At 35.5% G+C, this 21,371-nt stretch overlaps 1 protein-coding gene across 1 annotated transcript; it reads left to right on the top strand.

Annotated features, from left to right (window-relative positions):
- Window positions 1-1,794: 1,794 nt before the first annotated feature.
- On the top strand, window positions 1,795-20,627 carry LOC112775157 (protein TIC236, chloroplastic). The gene is made up of 23 exons (XM_025818636.3): window positions 1,795-3,991; window positions 6,320-6,518; window positions 6,622-6,681; window positions 7,343-7,447; window positions 7,746-7,886; window positions 8,222-8,284; window positions 8,681-8,908; window positions 9,009-9,092; window positions 10,424-10,581; window positions 10,793-11,315; window positions 11,897-12,067; window positions 12,214-12,273; window positions 13,430-13,552; window positions 13,936-14,211; window positions 14,995-15,060; window positions 15,160-15,291; window positions 15,376-16,197; window positions 16,281-16,561; window positions 16,692-16,960; window positions 18,166-18,407; window positions 18,517-18,708; window positions 19,443-19,715; window positions 20,141-20,627. Exons 1-23 carry the CDS (start codon window positions 2,094-2,096, stop codon window positions 20,285-20,287), a joined length of 6,513 nt encoding a protein of 2,170 aa, XP_025674421.1. The 5' UTR covers window positions 1,795-2,093; the 3' UTR covers window positions 20,288-20,627.
- Window positions 20,628-21,371: the final 744 nt, after the last annotated feature.

Below are 21,371 nucleotides of genomic sequence, written 5' to 3'. Positions count from 1 at the left end.
TGCTTGCTCAATCCAACAATCCTCATGGAATCGACCCTCACTCACCTGAGGTATTACTTGGATGATCCGGTACACTTGTCGGTTAAGTTGCGAATATTCCAAAAATCCGCACCAATTGGGTTGGTCGAGTATGATTGTGGGTTGTTTTGAATATGGAGTTGGTTGTTTGTTTTTGTTCATAGATTTTGGCTAAAAAATCTGCACGAACATATGAAGTTGGTTTGGCTAATAGTAGTTCACATTTTAGGTAGTCTTGAAGACCTGCAGTGAATTGAGAAATTACCCAATCCTCACCAAGTCCAATCACTTGGTTCGTGAGTTTCTCAAATTGGGTTTGTATTTAGTCACCAGATTGTTTAAGCTCCTTAAGAGCTGTTCTCAGGTCAAAATACTGATTCTGGCTGAAACGGACCTACAATGCATCCAGAAAAGTTTCCCATGTAAAGGTAATATTATTGTTCACTCACCAATAGTACGAGGAGTAGACAGATCCAGCTAGGTGAAAATGAAATCATTCTAATTCTCATTTCAACAGGTATAGAAAATCACTTAAAAAATTCTTTGACTTTGAAAACCCATTCATCAATATTACTTCCATCGTCAAACAAACTCACAACATTATAATGATCTAAAAATTGAAAACACACAAAAAATACAACAAAAAAGAAAAGCAAAACAAGAAAATGAAAACACCTCAAAACGAGAGAAGAAAAAACAAAAATAGAGAAAGAAGACAAAAAAGAAGAAAAAAAAAAGGCTCTCACAACGAATTAGACTCATAAACTCTATATAGGAAAGAAATACACAAAATCGTTACTAACGTTTCTAATTAAAAAAATTAGAAATTGTACAAAAAAAAATTAGTAGTACCGATTTATGTGTGTCAGGTATTTCCACTACAAATCGAAAATACTGATTTTTTCATGGACAAAGTTTTATCAGTTCTAAAATAATTAGTTATGCTTTCAATATATATTTGTCACTTTTTCAAATTGTTAGTGACAATTTTATCAGTTAGTAAGCTAATTTTCATATCAATATATTATACTAAATTTACATAACAATGTCCTATTACACAATTAACTTTACAATATTAAAAAATTGAGCCGTTGGCTTGCTAAGTATTTTGGTTTGTTCTTTATTTTCCATGCACCACTTTATTCAATTAAACTCATTTTTTTTAAAATTCTGAGTTTAACCATATTATGTTATGGCTAATGAAAAAACCTTATATTTAATGAGAAGCTATGAAGTACGGACATTTTGCTGAGTTGTTGTATTCGCATGTCGGACATATTTTGGACACAATACTCACCGACACTCGTCCGACACGCGTATTTACCGTGTCTAACCGTGTCTTAATAAAAAATAAATTTTTTTTTCTGGATACGCCTGGATATATCTAAATACTAACATATATTCTTAAAATAAATTTAGATATAGTACATATTATTAATTATTAAAATAAAAAATATTTTAAATACTTGATATAATTAAAATAAGATATTAAAAATAATTAAAAAATTTAATTTATATTTTAATATCAATAAAATATTAAATTATCATTATAATTTATCAAAAAAATATTTTATATTTTATATGTATACGTGTTTCTGTATCATGTAGGATTTTGAAATTCGCGTATCGGTGTGTCTATCGTGTCCCGTGTCCGAGTCGGTGTCCATGATAAATGAGAAGGTAAGCCAAGTCTTACCGACAATCATACAGTTAAAAGTTTAAAAAAGATTTTTTTTTTCTCTTTTTATTAATCCAACTGCCACAAGCAACTAAATATTCCTGTAAACTTTATTAAAAGTAAAAAAATACAAAAGGAGTCCCACAGACTCCTTCACATGCTTATACACTTATTATCCCTTTACACAAATTGAAACCCCAATTTCCTAAATTTTCCATTTCGTGCCAAAAAAAGAAAATTGGTTTCATTCATTGAAATTCACGCAACAGAGAACAATCTGCTCTTGCATAATTCCGAATTGGAATGCCTTGCAAATTCTGAATCGAATCAAGGGACTAAGAAGACGAACTTCTTGGTCCCTCTCAGTAGGGTTTTTTATGAGAACAGAAAAACGATAATGAGCGTGAGGAATCACACCCCATTCTTCGGGACTGAAATTCATGCTTCTTTTGAAGGTAACAACAGCAGCTTCAGAAAAAGCCAAAGGAACCTCTTTCATTTGGACAGAAGGAACTTCCCAAAAAAGGGTTTCCTTCGTAGGAGTGTATTCCCGGTAAGCCAAGCATTTAGGTTTCCTCAATTTTGTCGCCAAAATGTGAACTTGTTGAGTAGGAACCTCGGTTCCACAAGTGGGTCGAGGTTGAATTGCACCAGGGAACCCTTTTTTAGGAGCAAGGTTTTGGTGAATTTTGATTTGAGCAATTTATGGAGTGAGGGGTTAATGTTGTTTAGGGCTTCTGTTTACACTGCAGTTGTATCTGGTGTGTGCATTTTGGCTTGGTATGGTAGGAATAAGGCCAAGGCTTATGTTGAAGCAAACCTCTTGCCTTCGGTTTGTTTGGCGGTTAGTGAGTACATTGAACGTGACCTTCAGTTTGGCAAGGTTAGAAGGATCTCGCCGTTGAGCATTACGTTGGAGTCGTGCTCGTTTGGGCCGCATAAGGAGGAGTTTTCATGTGGTGAGGCCCCCACGGTGAAGCTTCGGCTTCATCCCTTTGCGAGCTTGAGGAGTGGGAAGTTTGTGGTTGATGCGGTCCTGTCGCAGCCGAGTGTCTTGGTGGTGCAGAAGAAGGACTATACTTGGCTGGGGATCCCTCCACCATCTGAAGATGGCTTGCAGAGACACCTTTCTACTGAAGAAGGGATTGATTATAGAACTAGGACCAGGAGGATTGCACGAGAAGGAGCGGTTGCTCGGTGGACACAAGAGAGGGATGATGCGGCTAGGGAAGCTGCACAGATAGGTTATTTTGTTTCGGAGCCAAATTGTGATGATGTGAAGGAGATTCCTAATAATTTGTTGGAGGCAACAGACTCTAAGTCCTTTTTCTGTACGAATGAGGGGAAGCATGACCATCATTGCATGGACACAGGTGTTGATTATAATACAAAACATGCAGCATTGGAAAAATCATTTGGGGTGAGATCATTTGGATTTTTTTCCAGAATCATAAAGGGGCATCGGAAACAGAAATTTAAGAGGAAGCCTAACAAGAAGGATATCTGTGCATCCGGTGTTGCTGTCAAAAGAAGAATTCTTGAACGCAGTGGGTTAGCAGCGCACAAATTCTTCCAAGATCAATCACCTGGGAAGTTTGGGGAGCCTCCATCATCTTCTGGGTGTTTACCTTATACAAACCATGATATGCAGTTAGTTAAAACCGTGGTTGGAAAAAATGAAGAATCTGTTGTTGGTGGAACTGATAACCAAAATGGAACACAGTTCAGAGATTTGGGAATCTGGTCTCCTTCGGCAAATGAAAACATAAATGGTGATTCAGATTATTTAAAATTTGTCCGCGCTCTGAATTTACAGACAAGAGAGAGTAAACATGAAAATTTGCAATCTAGTGAAGACATTGTGGCACCTGTTGATACTGATAATATTACAGAGAAACATGAAGAGTTCCGACCCCATGCTGCAGACAGTCAAATCAATGATAATGTCACTGGGGTAAAAAAAAGCTTGGTACCTGAGGATTTGGATTCTCTGATGCCCAGGCCTGAATTGGCAACACATTTTCAAGTTCCATTTGAGGCATTGATTGGGAAACTTGGATTGCACTCATTCTTAAGAAATACACAGGAGTCGATGTTTGGTTTCCTTTCTGGTCCCATCGAAAAGTTGAAGTCTGATGTAGGAGTAAAAGTTGAAGATATCGTTGCAGAGCATGTAGATGACATTGATGCTTTGCAATCTGAGGGCCTCAGTAAGATGCTTCCTGTTACCTTGGATTCTGTTCATTTTAGAGGTGCTACTGTGATGCTGCTTGCATATGGCGATAGGGAAGCTAGGTGAGGCCTGTTCTTATCCATTAGTTATTACTTCACACTTCTTGATCACGCATGATTTTAATATTATGTAATGCTTAATGGAATAAGGCTTTGCTGCCATAATAGTAGTGTTGTCTGTTAGATCATTGTATAAATGGTATGACTTTTAACGATCTAAGTGTAAATAATAGCTCTGTTCATTTGGTAGTGAGATAAGTAATTGGTCTTTAAAAATTGTGATCATGCAGTTGAAAACTTTGGAGCACTCGTTATTGGAGTTTAATTCAGGTGTTAGAAGAGGGCTAGAAATATGAAGAATTGATGTTTCATTTTATCCAATTTTAAACCCTTTGAATTTCTGCTTAAGATGCCCAATTTCCCTCTATCTATCTGTTTTAGATCTTCACTTCTGCTTGCTCCTAAGTGACTCTATAAGATCCTGGTACCAATGTTATTTTTTTCCCCTAACCCAATTATGGTTACATAGAAGACTCCTTCAAGCTTTATTAATTCATCTATATGGAATTTCCTTTCCTTTCCCTACATCTGATGTTCACTTTGTATTTGTCTTTTCTCTGATAAAACTCCTTGTATACATATTTGTACATGGGTTATGCTTCTGCCAAATCTGGAGATGCACATGAATATAATTACACATGTAATGTAGTTTATATATATAAACAAGATTTTCATTAATATTATTATAATTTAGCAGCTTAAATATTATTGAATGAATATCTTAACTCTCATTTTTAATATTGAAATGGGGAGTGTAGCTGATGTTTCTGCTTGTTTACTGCAGAATATTGTACTTGTCTCGGTTATAACTTTCGCAACTGTTTGAATATTAAACACTGACTTCTATGTTATAATATATAGCCAACTATAATCATGCTGATTAACTATATATTAGGCTAAAAGTTAACTACTTACTAATAGTCAGTAAGTGCTTCTAATCTAACTCCTAATATCACCCTGATTACTCCATTGTTGACTGCAAGTTAGCAGCTACTATTTTTTTATTGCTTGATAAAACAATAAGTATTAGGATAATAAGCCTGGTCCTAAGAGGGTTATAAGTATATCAGACAAGGAAGTATGATGAGAGTAAGGAGAGGAGAGCACAGGTGGGCCCGTTACTGCTGATGGCATAACTAGCTAACTATGGGTGTGAGGTGAGGTGAGGTTGTTATATGAGAATGGGATGTGATACACTTCTATATTTAGATGAATTACTGCTCATTGCTACTACTGCTCATCCTTTCTGTCATTTAATCCATATTTCCTTCCCTTGATTTAATTCAAGCGGTTTAATTAAAGTATTTCCCTGTTTTATTGGTCAGCTGTTACATGTGTATACCAATTCTAATTCTAATATCAACTATATATCAACTATATATAATGAGAATTGAGGAAGGAGTTTGGTGCACAAGGTTTTTTCCTCAAAAATTCCCTTTATCATATATCATATATGTATTGCTATTTCTACGACTTGAACCAAAAATCTTTTAGTTAAAAACTTAGAATATAAGGTACTTATCATTTTAACCAATTGCACATTTGTTAGTATTACACATAATAAATAAAATGACGAATTAATAAGCATGTTAATACCTATTAATATACTAGTATCGTTAACAATGACAAAGAGATCCTTACCAAAAATACTGAATTTCTAGCTGTTTTATCAAGCTATGCTACTTGTAAAGACACCAAAAAAAAAGTTATGTTACTTGTATGTTGATCTGGATTCTGGGAACTGGTGTGGAAATTTAAAATTGCTTTTGAATGGTAATTAATCGTTGTGCTATAAGATATTAGCACGGAGATATAAATCTTATCTGTGTATATTCTTTTTAATAATAAGTTAATATAAACTTGAGGCTAGGAGATGAAGTCTGATAAGACGGGTTCTAATAAGAAAGTATTTGTTAGGAAGAAGGCAAAGGCTGAGGGACAAGAAGGGTAAATCGTAAATTTGGAAGGGACTTAGGCTCGCAAAAGTTGGTTAATTGGGATGGGGAAAAGGGAATAAGTATCTCTTTGTAAGATCAGCTAGCCAGCTAGGGTTGTCAATATTGTTGAGCCAGTTAGTACTTGGATGAATTTGAGAATCCACTCTCAATTTAGCGTTCTTACCAATTCTACACACATTTTCTGTATTGAACCCCTTGGCCAAGTTTCTTTATTACAATCATACACTATTACTACTTTATCTTTTCTTTCATCTCTGCTTGTTTCATCAAAGTTTTGGTGATTGTAAATAATAAAAAGATGCCTTTTTATTGCGAATTGCAGTCTTATTTCAAAAAAGTGATGGTGTGCATGAATATACACTTCTACTTTCAGGGAGATGGAGAATGTCAATGGCCATGTGAAGCTTAATAACCACTACAGCCGTGTAAATGTACAGCTTAGTGGAAATTGTAAGACTTGGAGGTCTGATGTCATATCTGAAGATGGTGGCTGGTTGTCTGCTGATGTTTATGTTGACATTATTGAGCAGAAATGGCATGCTAATTTGAAAATTGACAATTTCTTTGTCCCGGTAAGGTATATAGTGACTTGAAGTTCCAGTATCTTCACGTCATCCTTCTTTATCATTCAAGTTTTGTGGGTTTCTTATTCAAGCCTGGATTGAGTTCATGCAGCTGTTTGAAAGGATCCTAGAAATTCCAGTTGGATGGTCTGAAGGGAGGGCCAGTGGGGAGGTGCTTCTCTAACCTAAATCCAGTTACCTTTGAATTATATTTGGTGTTGTTACATTGTTTTCAGTTTGAGTTTGATTAGGGGAAAGATTAGTAATGGAATTTGGATTAAAATTGTGTTTCTGCATTATAGTATTATAATCTTAATGGAAGGCACATTTACTGATTTTTTTCTGGTTAAAGAAAATAGTACTTGTGACTGGTTTTTAGCAGTGCTATTAACCTAATACATGCCTCCTGTAGACATGTACTGAATGCTGTGGCTAAGTGGCTGTCATTTTTCATCCATTCTTTGCAAAGAACAAATCAAGTAAAACTTATTGGTAGCAATGGTGTATAGACCATATTCAACTGTAGAATATATGTTGCATCACTCTAGTCTCTAGATTGGAGTTCTGAATCAGCATGGATCATATGGGAGTTTGAGTGTGCATGATTGTTACTCTGTTTCTTTTGGTAATTAAATCTAATGTTTGTTGTCTTTCATATTTATTAACTGTTTTTGTTTGTAGTGCGATATGTCAGTCAAAGCTCTCGATGCTTATCTTTTTTCATGGATTCATCTACATAGTAGATTATTCAAAATTGTACATTACTACATTGCCTATTGTTCATCAGATTTGACATAACTTCACCTGTTTGATGTATTATTTGCTATGTTTAGGTTCACTTGTGTATGTCAAAGGGTGAGAATTTTCCAAATCTTCATGGACAGCTTGATGTGACGGGGTTGAACTTCCAACTATTGGATGCTCCATCGTGTTTTTCTGTATGTCTTTCTTTCACCTGCATTAATATGCAAAGCTACTATTTTTCTAACACTGCAGGCTCTGCTTGCAACATATTTGCTACTCTTTTGAATGGGAACTGACCACTGCACTCGCAAAAGTACTCTATATTCAACAACATAGAAATAATATTTGACTGTATATCTTTAAGCACATAAAAACTGTTCTTGGGCATTGATCTGCATCCACCCATTTTAAATATTGCTGGTGTTCATGAATTTGAAATTAAATTATTGAATTTTTCGTTTCCCTTTTTATTTGTATTTTGTGTTGTTGCAGAACATATCAGCAAGTTTGTGTTTTCGTGGTCAAAGAATATTTTTGCACAATGCAAATGGCTGGTTTGGTAGTGTTCCTCTAGAAGCATCAGGAGATTTTGGCATCCATCCCGAAGAAGGAGAATTTCATCTTATGTGTCAGGTATTGAGTGTATTAACTTTCTTTTTTTATAAATAAATTCTGTGTGTTTGGTCAAATATCCTTGAAATGTTTAGTACTGAAGGACACAGTTGAAGTGTACTTAACTGAGCCATAATTTGGAAAATAAAGTAAACATGTTCAACCTGTATCCTGTGTCGAAAACTGCAGTTGATATTTACTCTGGTAGTTGTCTAACGAGAAAATGTGGTAAACTCTCATTCCAATGTTATTATCTACAGTTCATTTCACGGATTCCTTACATTGTTGGATTTATTCATGGTAGATAGTTTTGGAATTGTTCTCACGTGCCCTAATTCATTTGATCAAAATTCCAGGTTCCTGGTGTTGAAGTAAATGCGTTAATGAGAACTTTCAAGATGAGACCTCTTTTGTTCCCGGTATGCTTTCTTGTGTTTATTGCATTAGTTTAATACTTGAAGTTGAGTAAACTGATTATTCTATGATGGTCAATTTTCTTTCTGGAGCTTGAGTTTAAATGTGAAATGGTAGCATTGAAGCTCTATGCAAGTTCACCTTTGATTAATTCCTATGATAGTTGTTGAAAACTGAACTTCAATAAAGTTTACTTCAGATTTTTCAGAAATCAAAACTACAAAAAGGCTGTCTACTCATTATGAAAGGGATTTTGGAATTTGAGAATTTACAGCACATGACAAACCTACTCTGATTAGTTTCAACTTCATTTCGTGAAAACAAAAATGATATTTATTTGTGTGATCTTGGTCCTTGAAGTACTCATTTTGTTCTCCATTATTGTGATTTACTGATTACAGCTAGCTGGATCTGTCACTGCTCTATTTAATTGTCAAGGCCCACTGGATACTCCTGTATTTGTTGGCACTGGAATGGTTTCTAGGACATTCTCTACTTTACATGATACTCCTGAATCTTTAGCGTCTGAGGCACTTGCTAAAAGTAAAGAGGCCGGTGCGCTGGCAGCATTTGATCGTATTCCATTTTCGTATGCATCTGCCAATTTTACTTTCAACACTGATAACTGTGTAAGTTGAAGGGGGTAATAATTCTACACAGGTGGTTGGAGTAGTCTCATTTTTTAAGTGTTATGTTATATTATGGTAAGACTTGCAATGCGCATTGCAGGTTGCTGATTTATATGGAATTAGGGCAACCCTTGTGGATGGAGGTGAAATTCGAGGGGCTGGGAATGCATGGTTATGTCCAGAGGTATATAAATACTTTCTAGGAGAACCTGTTTTGTTCTTTTTTTTTTTCTTCCTCTTTCTGCCATGGGGTATGCTTTCATTAAGCAAGTACTGATCTTTTTTTTTTTTACTTTTTTTAACTTCTTGAAATGCTTGAATGCTTTTGCCATGGTTGTTGGATCCCCAATATACAAACCCACTTTGTGACACATAGCTTTTTGGTATTTATTTATTTCTTTGTTTTTTTTTTCCCTTTTTTTTTGTTTTTTTTGGGGGGGGGGGGGGGGCTGAAAATGAAATACTTGAAAGCATTTACACAGTCGTGTAATTTTGGAAATCCACTATATACACTCACTTTGCGACCTTTTCCCCTTTTCATGGGTAGGGAAAGAAATGTGATGTCGCTAAGGGTGTCAATTTATTCCTTTTCATGGACTTAAAGGGGTGTCTGAGAGTTTTGATTTTGAAGAAGGGGGAGAGGGATAGCAGGGCAGCGTAGAGTAAAAACTTGAAGTGCATTTTGAAGTCCTTTTTACTCTACAAACTGTTCCCTTCTCCAAAACTCCAACTTCCAGCCACAACCTAAATCTAATCCATTTTGACATAGGAAAATTATAATTATGTACTCACAATCAGGAAATAGTAGGTTTGATAATGTGAATATGATGCAAGAATCAAATTGGGTAAGGGTAAGGTTTACTCTAGCAATTATAGGGACCATGAGCTGCCACTCTGGCCCATTAATAGAGTAAGGGCAACAGGGAAGGTTGTTATTCTGAGTTGGATGAGAGAGGAATGGGAGGATGAGTAGCGATTTGCTGTCGTCGGTAGAAGTTATTACATGGTTAGAAGATGGTGATATTTTGGAGAGTGAAGCTTAGGGCCGAAGGGTTTCTCTACGCCAAGGACTTGCTTTTTTGTTTTTGCATTTCCATTGTGAATATTGAGGAATCACAGAGAAGTCCTGGGCAAGTTTTGTCCTAAGACCCCAGTCTAAGGCATACAGCATGCTTACTTTCATCTTCTCTATTGTTAGATACCGTTTCTAACAAAATATCTTTTCCCTTTTTTTTTAGTTCTAGGAAACCAATTATTTTCAGCCAATATTAGCTAACTTTTTTGAAGTTACTCTTTTATCTTAAATTTTAAACCCGAAATCTTAGATTCTAAACTAAATACTAACCATAAACCCTCCAAAAAGTGAGTGTTAAAAAAGTAATTTTATAATAAAGAAAAAAGTTTAACTAATGTTGGCTATTTAAAAGTTGGTTCCCTATATTTTTTCTTTGTGTTATTATTCCTGCAATTTCTGTCTAGAGTTTGTGCCCATACATTCCATTGTTTTGTTGTCAGGGAGAGGAGGATGAGACAGCCATAGATGTTAACTTATCTGGAAGTTTGGCCTTCGAAAAAATCTTGCTTCGTTACCTTCCCAATTATCACCATCAGATGCCACTCAAATTTGGGGTTTTAAATGGAGAGACAAAACTTTCGGGAGCTCTGTTAAGACCGTAAGTTTACACTTTTTCAGTTTCAATAATTTGTTTTTGTTAACTTATTATATATTTATTTTATTGTTTTTGATTTGGCGTTTTTTCCCCTTCCTTACTGGAGGCATTATACTTGGCTTCTACCAATATGTTTTGTTGATACTTCTTTCCCATTTCTAATGTTATTTCTTCGGTCAGTAGTTTTTTGTAATTTTAGTTTATTTTATTTCAGGAGATTTGATATTAAATGGACTGCACCTAAAGCAGTAGGGTCTTTTAGTGACGCTAGAGGAGATATCATAATCTCACATGATTTCATTACTGTTAATTCTGCTTCTGCTGCATTTGATTTGTATATGAAAGTCCTTACATCCTATTCTGATGATTTTGCCCTTAAGAGAGATGAATTTAATGCATCAAGAGACATTCCATTTACTGTTGATGGAATTGAGCTAGATTTGCGTATGCGTGGGTTTGAATTCTTCAGTTTGGTTTCCACTTATACTTTGGATTTTCCAAGACCTTTGGTTCTGAAATCAACAGGAAGAATCAAGTTTCATGGAAAGGTTTTAAAGCCTAATAGCAATGTTATTGGGCAGAATTTTGAAAATAACAGGCATGATGTGCCGATGTTGGAGAAAGGAAGTGCAGATAGCCTTGTTGGTGACATTTCAATATCTGATCTCAAACTGAATCAATTGATGCTTGCACCTCAACTGTCTGGACAGTTGAGAGTTTCGTCGGACTGTATCAAGGTGATGAATAAAACTTCCTTTCTAAAATTTGTTTCATTGAGTTATTACTCATGGACATGGATTTCTTTTCCTTTGGTTAAATTGGCATTAGTAAAGATTCAACCAAATATAATCTTTGGGGGAAAAGTTGAAAAATTCTATGTTAAACTATCCACATTGGTTAAGTAATGAGTGACCACTTGTTTAGCATTGACAGTGTGAAAAAGTTTGACACTCATATAATCAAGTCTTTCCATTTAAGTGATCATTCAGTTAGTAGGTAAGAGTGTCAATTATAGTGGCAGATGTGGCATTGTTTGATTTTATATCAGTTTAGTAGAAGTTTAGCCACAGTGAATTCAAAGTAGATCCAGATGTATTTATTTCATGATGGCTAAAGCAGTGAAATATTTTCCTTCCCCATATTTCATCTAAGTTTTCATGTAACAGTTTTTATTTTTGTCATTTTGTGATAGGTAGAGATCCTTATGTTGTCCATTTTGGTCTGTTATGGGGAGACTATTTCCTATTGTCTGGCTTTATACAATACCTAGATATTTCCTAACGCCCCATTTTTTCATATTGGCAAATTTTTCATACAGTTGGATGCATCTGGAAGGCCTGATGAAAGTCTTGCAGTGGAGTTTGTAGGGCCACTACAGCCCAGTAGCGAAGATGGTCTCATAAATGGAAAACTATTGTCCATTTCTCTTCAGAAAGGGCAGTTGAGGGTTAACGCAGGTTTTCAGCCATTTCATTCTGCTAACTTGGAGGTAGCTATATTTTTTAATTTTAGGTTCAGTGTTTGGATCTATGTTCATTTCTGCGCTGTCCTATTTTGGGTCACTATAAGTTTGAGAAAATATTAATTGAAATTTATTATGTTCCTTTTCCTTGCTTATTTGGGGCACACTTCTAGGTACGGCAATTTCCACTTGATGAGTTGGAGCTTGCTTCTCTCCGGGGAACTATACAAAGAGTAAGACATCATATTACCTATTGACCATTTTGTTTCCTAACGTCGCCCTCTCTTGTGCCTCCTATGTATATCTGAATCTTAATAGAGTTTGCAATTCGATTGTGAGAAATTCAAGAGGTTTGACCTCGAATTGTTTATAGGGAGTTCATGTAAGAGATGATCTGGTAAACAAGCAAAGATTATTATTAGTTAATACACATCTCTAAATCTTAAGCTGCTAGGTGGAGGCCAAGCTAAGGCTATTATTAGTTTGCAGGTATCTGTTGTAGCTTAGAGAAAGTAATTCTTTATAATGTGTTTGGTTTTTTAAAGAATTGTTCATTGAAGGCTTACTTTCTTTATTTCTAGCTTATAGAAAGCTAATGAACTAAAGGGAAGACTTGGAATAACAATTTAGTTGTCTCCATTTACCCTGAAGGTCACGGATTAAAGTCATGAAATTGGTGATTGATGCTGCATTAGGTTGGGTGGGACCTTCTCCGGGTCATGCATAACAAAAAAGATATATCTTTTATTGAAAAAGGCTGAAACAATTCAAACATGTTCCCTTATGCAAAAGCCCTAGAAATTTTTAATTAATGTTAGTAGAGCTATTAGGGATGTGAAGGGGAGCCTTGGAGCAACGGTTAAGTTGTCTGTGTGTGACCTCAAGGTCATGGGTTCAAGCCGTGGAAACAGTCATTGATGTAATTGTTAGGTTAGGCTGTGTACATTACACCTTTTGGCAGCGTTAATGCAGGATGCTTTTGCACCGGACTGTCATTTTTTTAGAGCTATTAGGGATGTGGGTGTAAAATATATATAATGACATAAAAATTTTGCCATACAAATCAAACTGTGGCTTTCTTTTAGAGAAAGAAGGTCGGCAGAATATAAGGGAACATAGTAGTATAGATGTCTCTAACATGAAGCATTGCAAGATGTGCATAGAGGAGAGATGCACAGGCATCATGAAAGCTTGAATAAATAATTTTGATGCATCAAAAATTGTTTACCATCAGTCTTTTACCGCCTCACTTTTCTTGATTTCACCTCTCCCTCTTCTGTTTGGTTCTGTTTGAGTGATAACCTGCTCAAGGGCTTATTGAATGGTTATGTCATAAAAGGAGTATATGATGTTTTACTGTTTTTCAGCTGGTACCTTATTTGCTTTCAGGCAGAAATCCAGCTTAATCTTCAAAAGAGAAGAGGACATGGCCTTCTCTCTGTACTTCGGCCAAAATTCAGTGGTGTACTTGGTGAAGCCCTAGATGTGGCAGCTAGGTGGAGTGGAGATGTTGTAAGTGTCTAATTTCATCTTATTTCCTGCACCTGAAGAGTTAAGATTTGTCTTGAATATATGCAGGTGTCAGCATGTGTGTGTGTTTACTATTTGTGAAATGATCAATATTTATCTTTGCAACTTTCTAGTCTAGTTGATTACCTTTTTGTGTATTCAGGTTGTAATAACCTCAAGAAATTGCAATTTTGTTTCCTTTAAATAATCAAAACTTTATGATTGCCGTATAAAATTTCCCAAAAAGAGGTGTACATGGTTGATTTTCTATACTGTTCAGTGACTTTCACTGTAATGACTAATGAGCCCAAAGCTTGTCAGATCTAGGGTGTCAATTTTTTTTATTATGTTTAATACTGATCGTAAATGGATGCACTGTTGTTCAGATCACCATTGAAAAAGCTGCTTTGGAACAAAGCTACAGTCATTATGAACTTCAAGGTGAATATGTGTTACCTGGCTCCCGAGATCGTAACCCTGTTGACATAAAAGGGGATCGCTTTATAAAAAAGCTCATGTCTGGCCATCTTGGTAGCTTTATATCCTCAATGGGCAGGTGGAGAATGAAACTTGAAGTTCCAAGAGCTGAGGTTGCTGAGATGCTTCCTCTTGCGAGGCTTCTTTCTAGAAGTACTGACCCTGCCGTTCTTTCGAGATCAAAGGTATTAAACCTTATGTTGTGAGGTTCCTTACAGTCATAAGTAGCTATTGCGGTGTATTTTAGTTGATTGAGATATTTTCTCCAAGAGCAATTTTCTCTAAAATCAGGGAGGAATTAATAATAGGAATAATAATCTAGTAACTAGGTAAGATAAGACAAATTAGGTAATTCATACATGGTTTGTTTTTCTCCTTTTGGATTGCGCTTGAATTAACTAGAACAATTGAGAGAATGCACAAAAAGGTGGCCAATTGCATGGGGCTCCCACCTTTTGTAGGATCTAAGGAAGAGAGATGAATGCTGTCTTATCTCCACAAGTGAAGGTAGCAACATATACTGTAAATGAGAGAATTTGATAATTCATGTATCTAGTTCATGTTTATCAAGTTAAGTTTTTGAAATAAGTGGTTTCAAGACATAATATTAGAACTTCTTTGACCAAAAGGTTGAGTTTGATTCTTGTTGACTCCCAAAAGAAAATAGTTTCATCATAAGATAAAAGGCCTATGCAAAATTCACGCAAATCTAAAAGAGGCTCTTGTGTGAAAGGACGTCTTATAGATATAACCATTCACGTGCCTCCTCCTATCAAGTTAAGCTTTTGGGACTAGTGATTTTCATAACAAAATGACTAACTCTTGTTTGACTTAAAGACTAGTGTCTGCTAAAAGAAAAAAGGATCCCAGTATGTGGGGTGTCTTCATCTGAAAACCTGTACTTCATCCTATATAGTTTATTTTTTAAAAAAGATTACTGATTTCCATGTCATGCTACATCTATGCAGGATTTTTTTATTCAAGGTTTGCAGACGGTGGGATTATATTCTGCGAATCTTCAACAGTTGCTCGAGGTAATGCCAATGGATCATTATATTTATCTTCGTTCCAAAATATTATGTTTATTTCTTTAATTCAAAATATTAATCTTTGTAATAAACTATGACTTGCAGCTAATAAGGGGGCATCATGTTCCATCACAAGATGTGGTTCTTGAAGATTTAAGCCTGCCAGGTTTATCAGAACTCAAAGGTCGATGGCGTGGCTCTCTTGACGCAAGTGGTGGAGGGAATGGAGACACCCTGGTAAAAATTACTATTGTCTGTATTCCTGGAGTTTGGCGTAAATCATCTTATTTTAAAGATCCGCTTTCTTTTATTTCATTTCAGGCAGAATTTGACTTTCATGGGGAGGATTGGGAGTGGGGAGAGTACAAAACTCAGCGTGTTTTAGCCATTGGTGCATACAGTAATGATGATGGTCTGCACCTGGAAAAAATTTTCATCCAAAAGGACAATGCCACCGTTCATGCTGATGGAACTTTGTTAGGGCCCAAAACAAACCTTCATTTTGCTGTTTTAAATTTTCCTGTTAGTCTGGTCCCAACTGTAGTTCAGGTAATTGAATCTACAGCAACGGATCTTGTTCATTCTCTGCGGCAACTGCTAGCCCCAATTAGGGGTATATTGCATATGGAAGGAGATCTTAGAGGAAGTTTAGCAAAACCAGAATGTGATGTGCAAGTAAGACTCCTGGATGGTGCTGTTGGTGGAATTGATCTTGGAAGGGCTGAAATTGTTGCTTCTCTAACCTCGACAAGTCGTTTTGTATTCAATGCAAAACTTGAACCTATAATCCAAAATGGTCATGTTCTAGTTCAAGGAAGTATTCCTGTTGCTTTTGTGCAAAATAACACGTTACAGCAAGATGCAGACCTAGATAAAAGTGGGTTTAATTGGGTTCCTGAATGGGTGAAGGAGAGGAATAGAGGAACTGGTGATGATGCCAACGACAAAAAAGCTTCCAGAGACCGAAATGAAGAAGATTGGAATAGTCAAATAACAGAAAGCCTAAAAGGTTTAAATTGGCAAATCTTAGATGCTGGAGAAGTTAGGGTTGATGCTGATATAAAAGATGGTGGAATGATGTTGGTAACTGCTTTATCTCCTTATGCCAATTGGCTTCATGGCAATGCTGATGTGATGCTTGAGGTTGGTGGTATCAATATAACTCTCAGTTGTTTTCTTTCTTCTCTCTTCTTCTCTAATTTTTCCCATATGAATTGAATTAATAGGTCCGAGGAACAGTTGATCAACCGGTGCTTAATGGATATGCATCATTCCACAGGGCATCTATTTCTTCACCAGTGTTGCGGAAGCCACTTACGAACTTTGGTGGCACAGTTAATGTGAGATCAAACAGATTATCCATTGCTTCACTGGAGAGTAGGGTAAGCAGAAAAGGGAAGCTGTTTGTAAAAGGGAACCTTCCTCTCAGAACTAGTGAAGCAGCCCTCAATGACAAGATCGAGTTGAAGTGTGAAGCTCTGGAAGTGCGTGCAAAAAATATCTTAAGGTTGCTTTCTTCTCCTGGCATAAGGGTTCTTAAGATATATCTTGGCTTATTGATGGGTTTATACAGCTTTATGTGACTGTTAAATCTTGGTATATATCATGATTCTTATCAAAACATCTACTTCTGTTAGTGGTCAGGTTGATTCCCAGGTGCAAATAACTGGCTCTATGTTGCAACCAAACATATCTGGGAATATTAAACTTAGTCAGGGAGAAGCATATTTGCCACATGATAAGGGTGATAAGGGTGGTGGTGCTGCTTCGAATAGATTTCCATCAAATCAGCCTCCTCTACCTGCTGGTGGTGTTAGTCGAGCATTTGCTTCAAGATATGTTTCACGGTTTTTCAGCTCAAAACCTGCTACTTTGACAACCCAAATTTCACAATCTGGTAGCTCTGGTAGTAATTTACTTGTGCATCTGTTCATGAACTTGATCTTCTTTTTCCTTATAAATCTACTGTTGAATGTTTTACATGAGAAGCTACTCCCTTTTTACTGTAAATGTAACCCTTTCCAGATAATTAGAGTTGCCTCTTCGATATCTATATTGATACAAATAGGATCTAATGTCTTCATGCATGAGAAACACACCTTAGTATTATTCTAAATCATGCTTGTGCAATCCACTTTTCCTTAAATAATGATTTTGAAGGTTTAATATTTTCTCTTCAAAGTCATTATAAATTAGGATTATCAGGTGCAACTAGCATACAACAGTATAAATGTAATATAGTTCTTCTTATTAGAGAAACTATACCCTATTCCAAAGATAGATAAAGATCGGTGTTTGAAATTCTCCTTGTACCACAATTCAGAAAAAAGGAGGACAACTCATCAACAGCTTGTGCTCCTAGGTCCTAACTTCTGCTAAAACCTCAAACCCTATTTGATGAAAATTCCATCTCGAGTGATAAAACCTAAATTGCAAAAACAACCTACTCCATAATATCCTAGCAAACTTAAAGTGCACAAAAGGTTGCCGGCTCATTGTAAATTACAAAACTCTAGTAGCATAACACAATTATCAAGTGATATAAGGCCTTCTGAGGCACATACATTTGCAATAAAATATTTCTGGTTTTGTAATGGAAAAATATTCATTCGCGTATATGTTACAGATTTTTTCTTTTTAGGAAGGAATATGAAGCTAAGCCGCTTTGTTGTATTATAGAAAGCAATCAGTCAATTGAGAAAAAACACATGCTAATTCTCTTCAAATCTGGTAATGTAACCCTTCTGAATTTAAAAATAGCTACTAGCCAAGCATATACTCAAGTCACTTTATAGCAGATAACCAGTGTCAGCACAAAACTGCCCTTGAAATTCCTGGCATTTTTAGTCAGGCAAAGTCGCCAAAATTTCTCTGTACATAGTTCATTTGCAATGAATCATTGTGTTAGTTCTTTCAATTATTGTAGTATAACCCTCCAAAAGATGTTAGTAAACTGGTTTTTTTTTCCCTGTTATCATGATACTTATACTGCTTCAGGGATGGCAGGATCAAACCTTTTTTTTTTGTTAATTAGTGGGCTCATGATGTTATATTTTTTCAGAATGACTACCATTGTACATATTATGATATTTTTATTTTGGGAAATGGCAGTTAAGAAGACAAGTCAAGTAGAAAAGGACATGGAGCAGGTGCAGATAAATCCAAATATAGAAGTCTATCTTAGTGATTTGAAGCTTGTGCTTGGACCAGAGTTGAAGATAGTTTACCCGTTAATCCTGAGTTTTGCTGTAAGTGGAGAGCTCGAGTTGAATGGTCTTGCCCATCCCAAATGTATAAAACCTAGAGGCATACTCGCCTTTGAGAATGGTGAAGTTGATCTAGTTGCAACACAGGTTAGTGTAATCAAATATTTTATGCCACTGCCCTATTTCTTGTAGATCAGATTTTATTTATAACTTTGTTAAACCATTGTTCATGCTCATAACGTCTATTACAAATCAGGTGAGGTTGAAAAGGGAACACCTGAACGTCGCAAAGTTTGAGCCTGAGTACGGACTTGATCCTATGCTAGATTTAGCCTTGGTTGGATCTGAGTGGCAATTTAGAATTCAAGGTCGAGCTAGCCATTGGCAGGACAAGCTAGTGGTGACCTCAACGCATTCTGTGGAACAGGATGCACTGTCGCCTACTGAGGTAAAAAAGCCATTGCTGCACCCAATGTAACTTGTGATGAATTTGGAGCTGAACTGTAACTTGTATTGCTACTTTCAAAATCAACACATAAAGGGTCCCCATGTACACTGGTGTTTTTCAAGAATTTCATTTTGATATGCAAAACAAGACATTTCTAAGTTTTTACTCTGATTTAGCTGCTCTCTGTTTGGACTTTGGACTTAATTTTTCAAGCTTTCAAACTTAGTAATCATTTGGTTTCCTTGTTCTTTCATCTCTGACTAAAATTTGATTATTTTTCCTCCTGGCTTTGTAAGTTCACTTCAGTCTGTCCCAGCAACATAATTTATTAATCAAATACAAGAAAGCCTCAAGGGTAAGAAAATAGTTAAGCTAGTTTCAAACGATTACTGAAAGAATGAAATCTCATAAAAGTATTGGGTTAGCATGTTATTTTGTTATGCAAACTGAAGTACAAAATCACTTATTTAATACCTTATGCCTCATTCAATGGACTTTCATTAAGTGGTCTTGTCCTGTTAGTGTTGGAGAAGCATCTTAAACCAATTGAACTCTCAAATCCCCAGTTGAAACAACGCAGGGATCTTATATAATCATGGTCTTTTCTGTCTCTTTTCAACAGTCACATTCTTTTGATTACATAAATTCTCTATGGAATCAGTTAATAGCTTCGATGAATTTAAATACCTGATTTGATTATTAGGGAACATGATCTTACTAACTGTTTCATGCAGGCTGCCAGAAGATTCGAGAGTCAGTTAGCAGAATCAATTTTGGAAGGCAACGGCCAACTTGCATTTGAAAAACTTGCAACTGCTACTCTTGAAAAGTTGATGCCACGAATAGAAGGGAAGGGAGAGTTTGGCCAGGCTAGGTGGAGGGTAGTTTATGCGCCTCAGATCCCTAGCTTGGTTTCCGCTGATACTGCAGTTGATCCTCTTTCGTTACTTACGAGCAATATATCGTTCGGTACAGAAGTCGAAGTCCAGCTAGGGAAACGCCTTCAGGTAGTCATGATAAAACTAGTTTTCTTTTGAAAATTTACTTCCGATGAAATTGGTTGCTAACTCGCTATTACTTTCAACGATTTCTCTCATCAGTCTGTTTACATATGGAGGGAAGATATGAGATGTATATTTGTAATACTTGATAAATAAATCAGCAGATGAAAATGGTCTCTTCTGATCATGGTCATGAAAGTTTTCATAATAAGAATTCTTTGATAAAAATAGTTGAAAGTTTAGGGATTAGGTTTGAGCATTGTTGTCTGGCTCAGTAATCAACTACTAAACTTCATAATTTATTTATTTACATCACGTTATTTATTCTGTGGGATACATCACGTTATTCAAAATCTTTTCAATATTAGAAACTGAATATTCTTGTTTGGTTGCTCCGATAATTCCTGCACTGAAGTCTACTTTGGTTTCAGGCTTCAATCGTTAGGCAGATGAAGGAATCCGAGATGGCAATGCAGTGGACCTTGAGCTATCAGCTAACGAGTCGCTTGCGCGTGCTCCTACAATCTGCGCCATCAAAACGTCTCCTTTTTGAGTATTCTGCCACTTCCCAGGATTAACTGCAACAAGATCTATGGAAGAATTGATCTTGCAGTTTGTGAATACAATTCAAATAAAATTCACACGTTTCAAACGGGTTGAGAAAGAGGAGGGAAGGGGTTTAGAGTGACTATTTGTATGTGTAACAAAAAAAGAAGGGGGGGGGGGGATTCTAAGTGTACATCCATATTTATTCTTTTGCTCAGATTGAGCTTTGTTAATAGGTAGGTGCTGAATTCTAGACTAATTCCAGTCTTGTTTTTGTACAGAAATTCGAAAGGTAATGGAAGAAAATGATTAAAATGTAGATGACTGATGAATTATGAAATTCAATAGGTATCAGTAGCACTTCTCTGCGAATATTGTTTTTCTTCTCAACTTGTGCTCTACTAGATGATACTTTAGTACTACTGGTATTGCTAATGGGATGCTTCAACCAAGCTGTTAAGAAGAATTATATTCATTTAGAAGCTTTTAATAATATAATGATAAAATTTGAGAATTAATTATATTAATGCGTGTAAAACTGAAAACATTATGTAAAAACGAAAAATTGTGTATATCTATAAATAAATAAACGTGAAAGAATAATTTTTATTTATTTTTTCATTATTTAAGTATTATGGATATATATTGTTTTTCTCTTGTACTAAAGATGTCATAAAATGCAAAAAATAAATTCATATATTTGTGATTATTTTCTAAGTAAATATTTAAAAACAAAACAAAGACAAACATATTATATTGTAAGTTTATATATAATATAGTATTTATTATATATTTAATTTCATTTAATAAGATAAGATTTTTTTGTTGTTATTTTTGTATAGTATTTATTGTATATTTTAAAATTAACCTAAATAATTATGTCAAAGAAATTTTATTAAACAATTTAAAATTACTCTATTTTTTTATACTAAATAATTTTGTTTATATTGTTTTTTTTTCCCGTCACGCAAGTTTAAATCTAGTTAACTATAATTTCACTAACAAGCTCACTAAGGAGTAAGGACAACAAAAGGTCAGTCAACTTCAGTCAATAAGTGCCACAGGCCACAGCCAAATAAGCTCACTTACTATCTTTTTTTTTTTTTTTAATGATCT

Source organism: Arachis hypogaea, chromosome 19 (assembly GCF_003086295.3).
Source record: "Arachis hypogaea cultivar Tifrunner chromosome 19, arahy.Tifrunner.gnm2.J5K5, whole genome shotgun sequence".
Taxonomy (NCBI): domain Eukaryota; kingdom Viridiplantae; phylum Streptophyta; class Magnoliopsida; order Fabales; family Fabaceae; genus Arachis; species Arachis hypogaea.
Note: the sequence above shows the minus strand (reverse complement) of the source record. Positions and strands in the feature narration are given on the sequence as shown.

Coding starts and splice junctions, on each gene's coding strand:
- LOC112775157 (XM_025818636.3), top strand. CDS start 2,094: ATGAGCGTGAGGAATCACACCCCATTCTTCGGGACTGAAATTCATGCT. Junction 6,682..7,342: donor AAGGGAGGGCCAGTGGGGAG/GTGCTTCTCTAA, acceptor TGCTATGTTTAG/GTTCACTTGTGTATGTCAAA. Junction 16,562..16,691: donor CGTGCAAAAAATATCTTAAG/GTTGCTTTCTTC, acceptor TACTTCTGTTAG/TGGTCAGGTTGATTCCCAGG.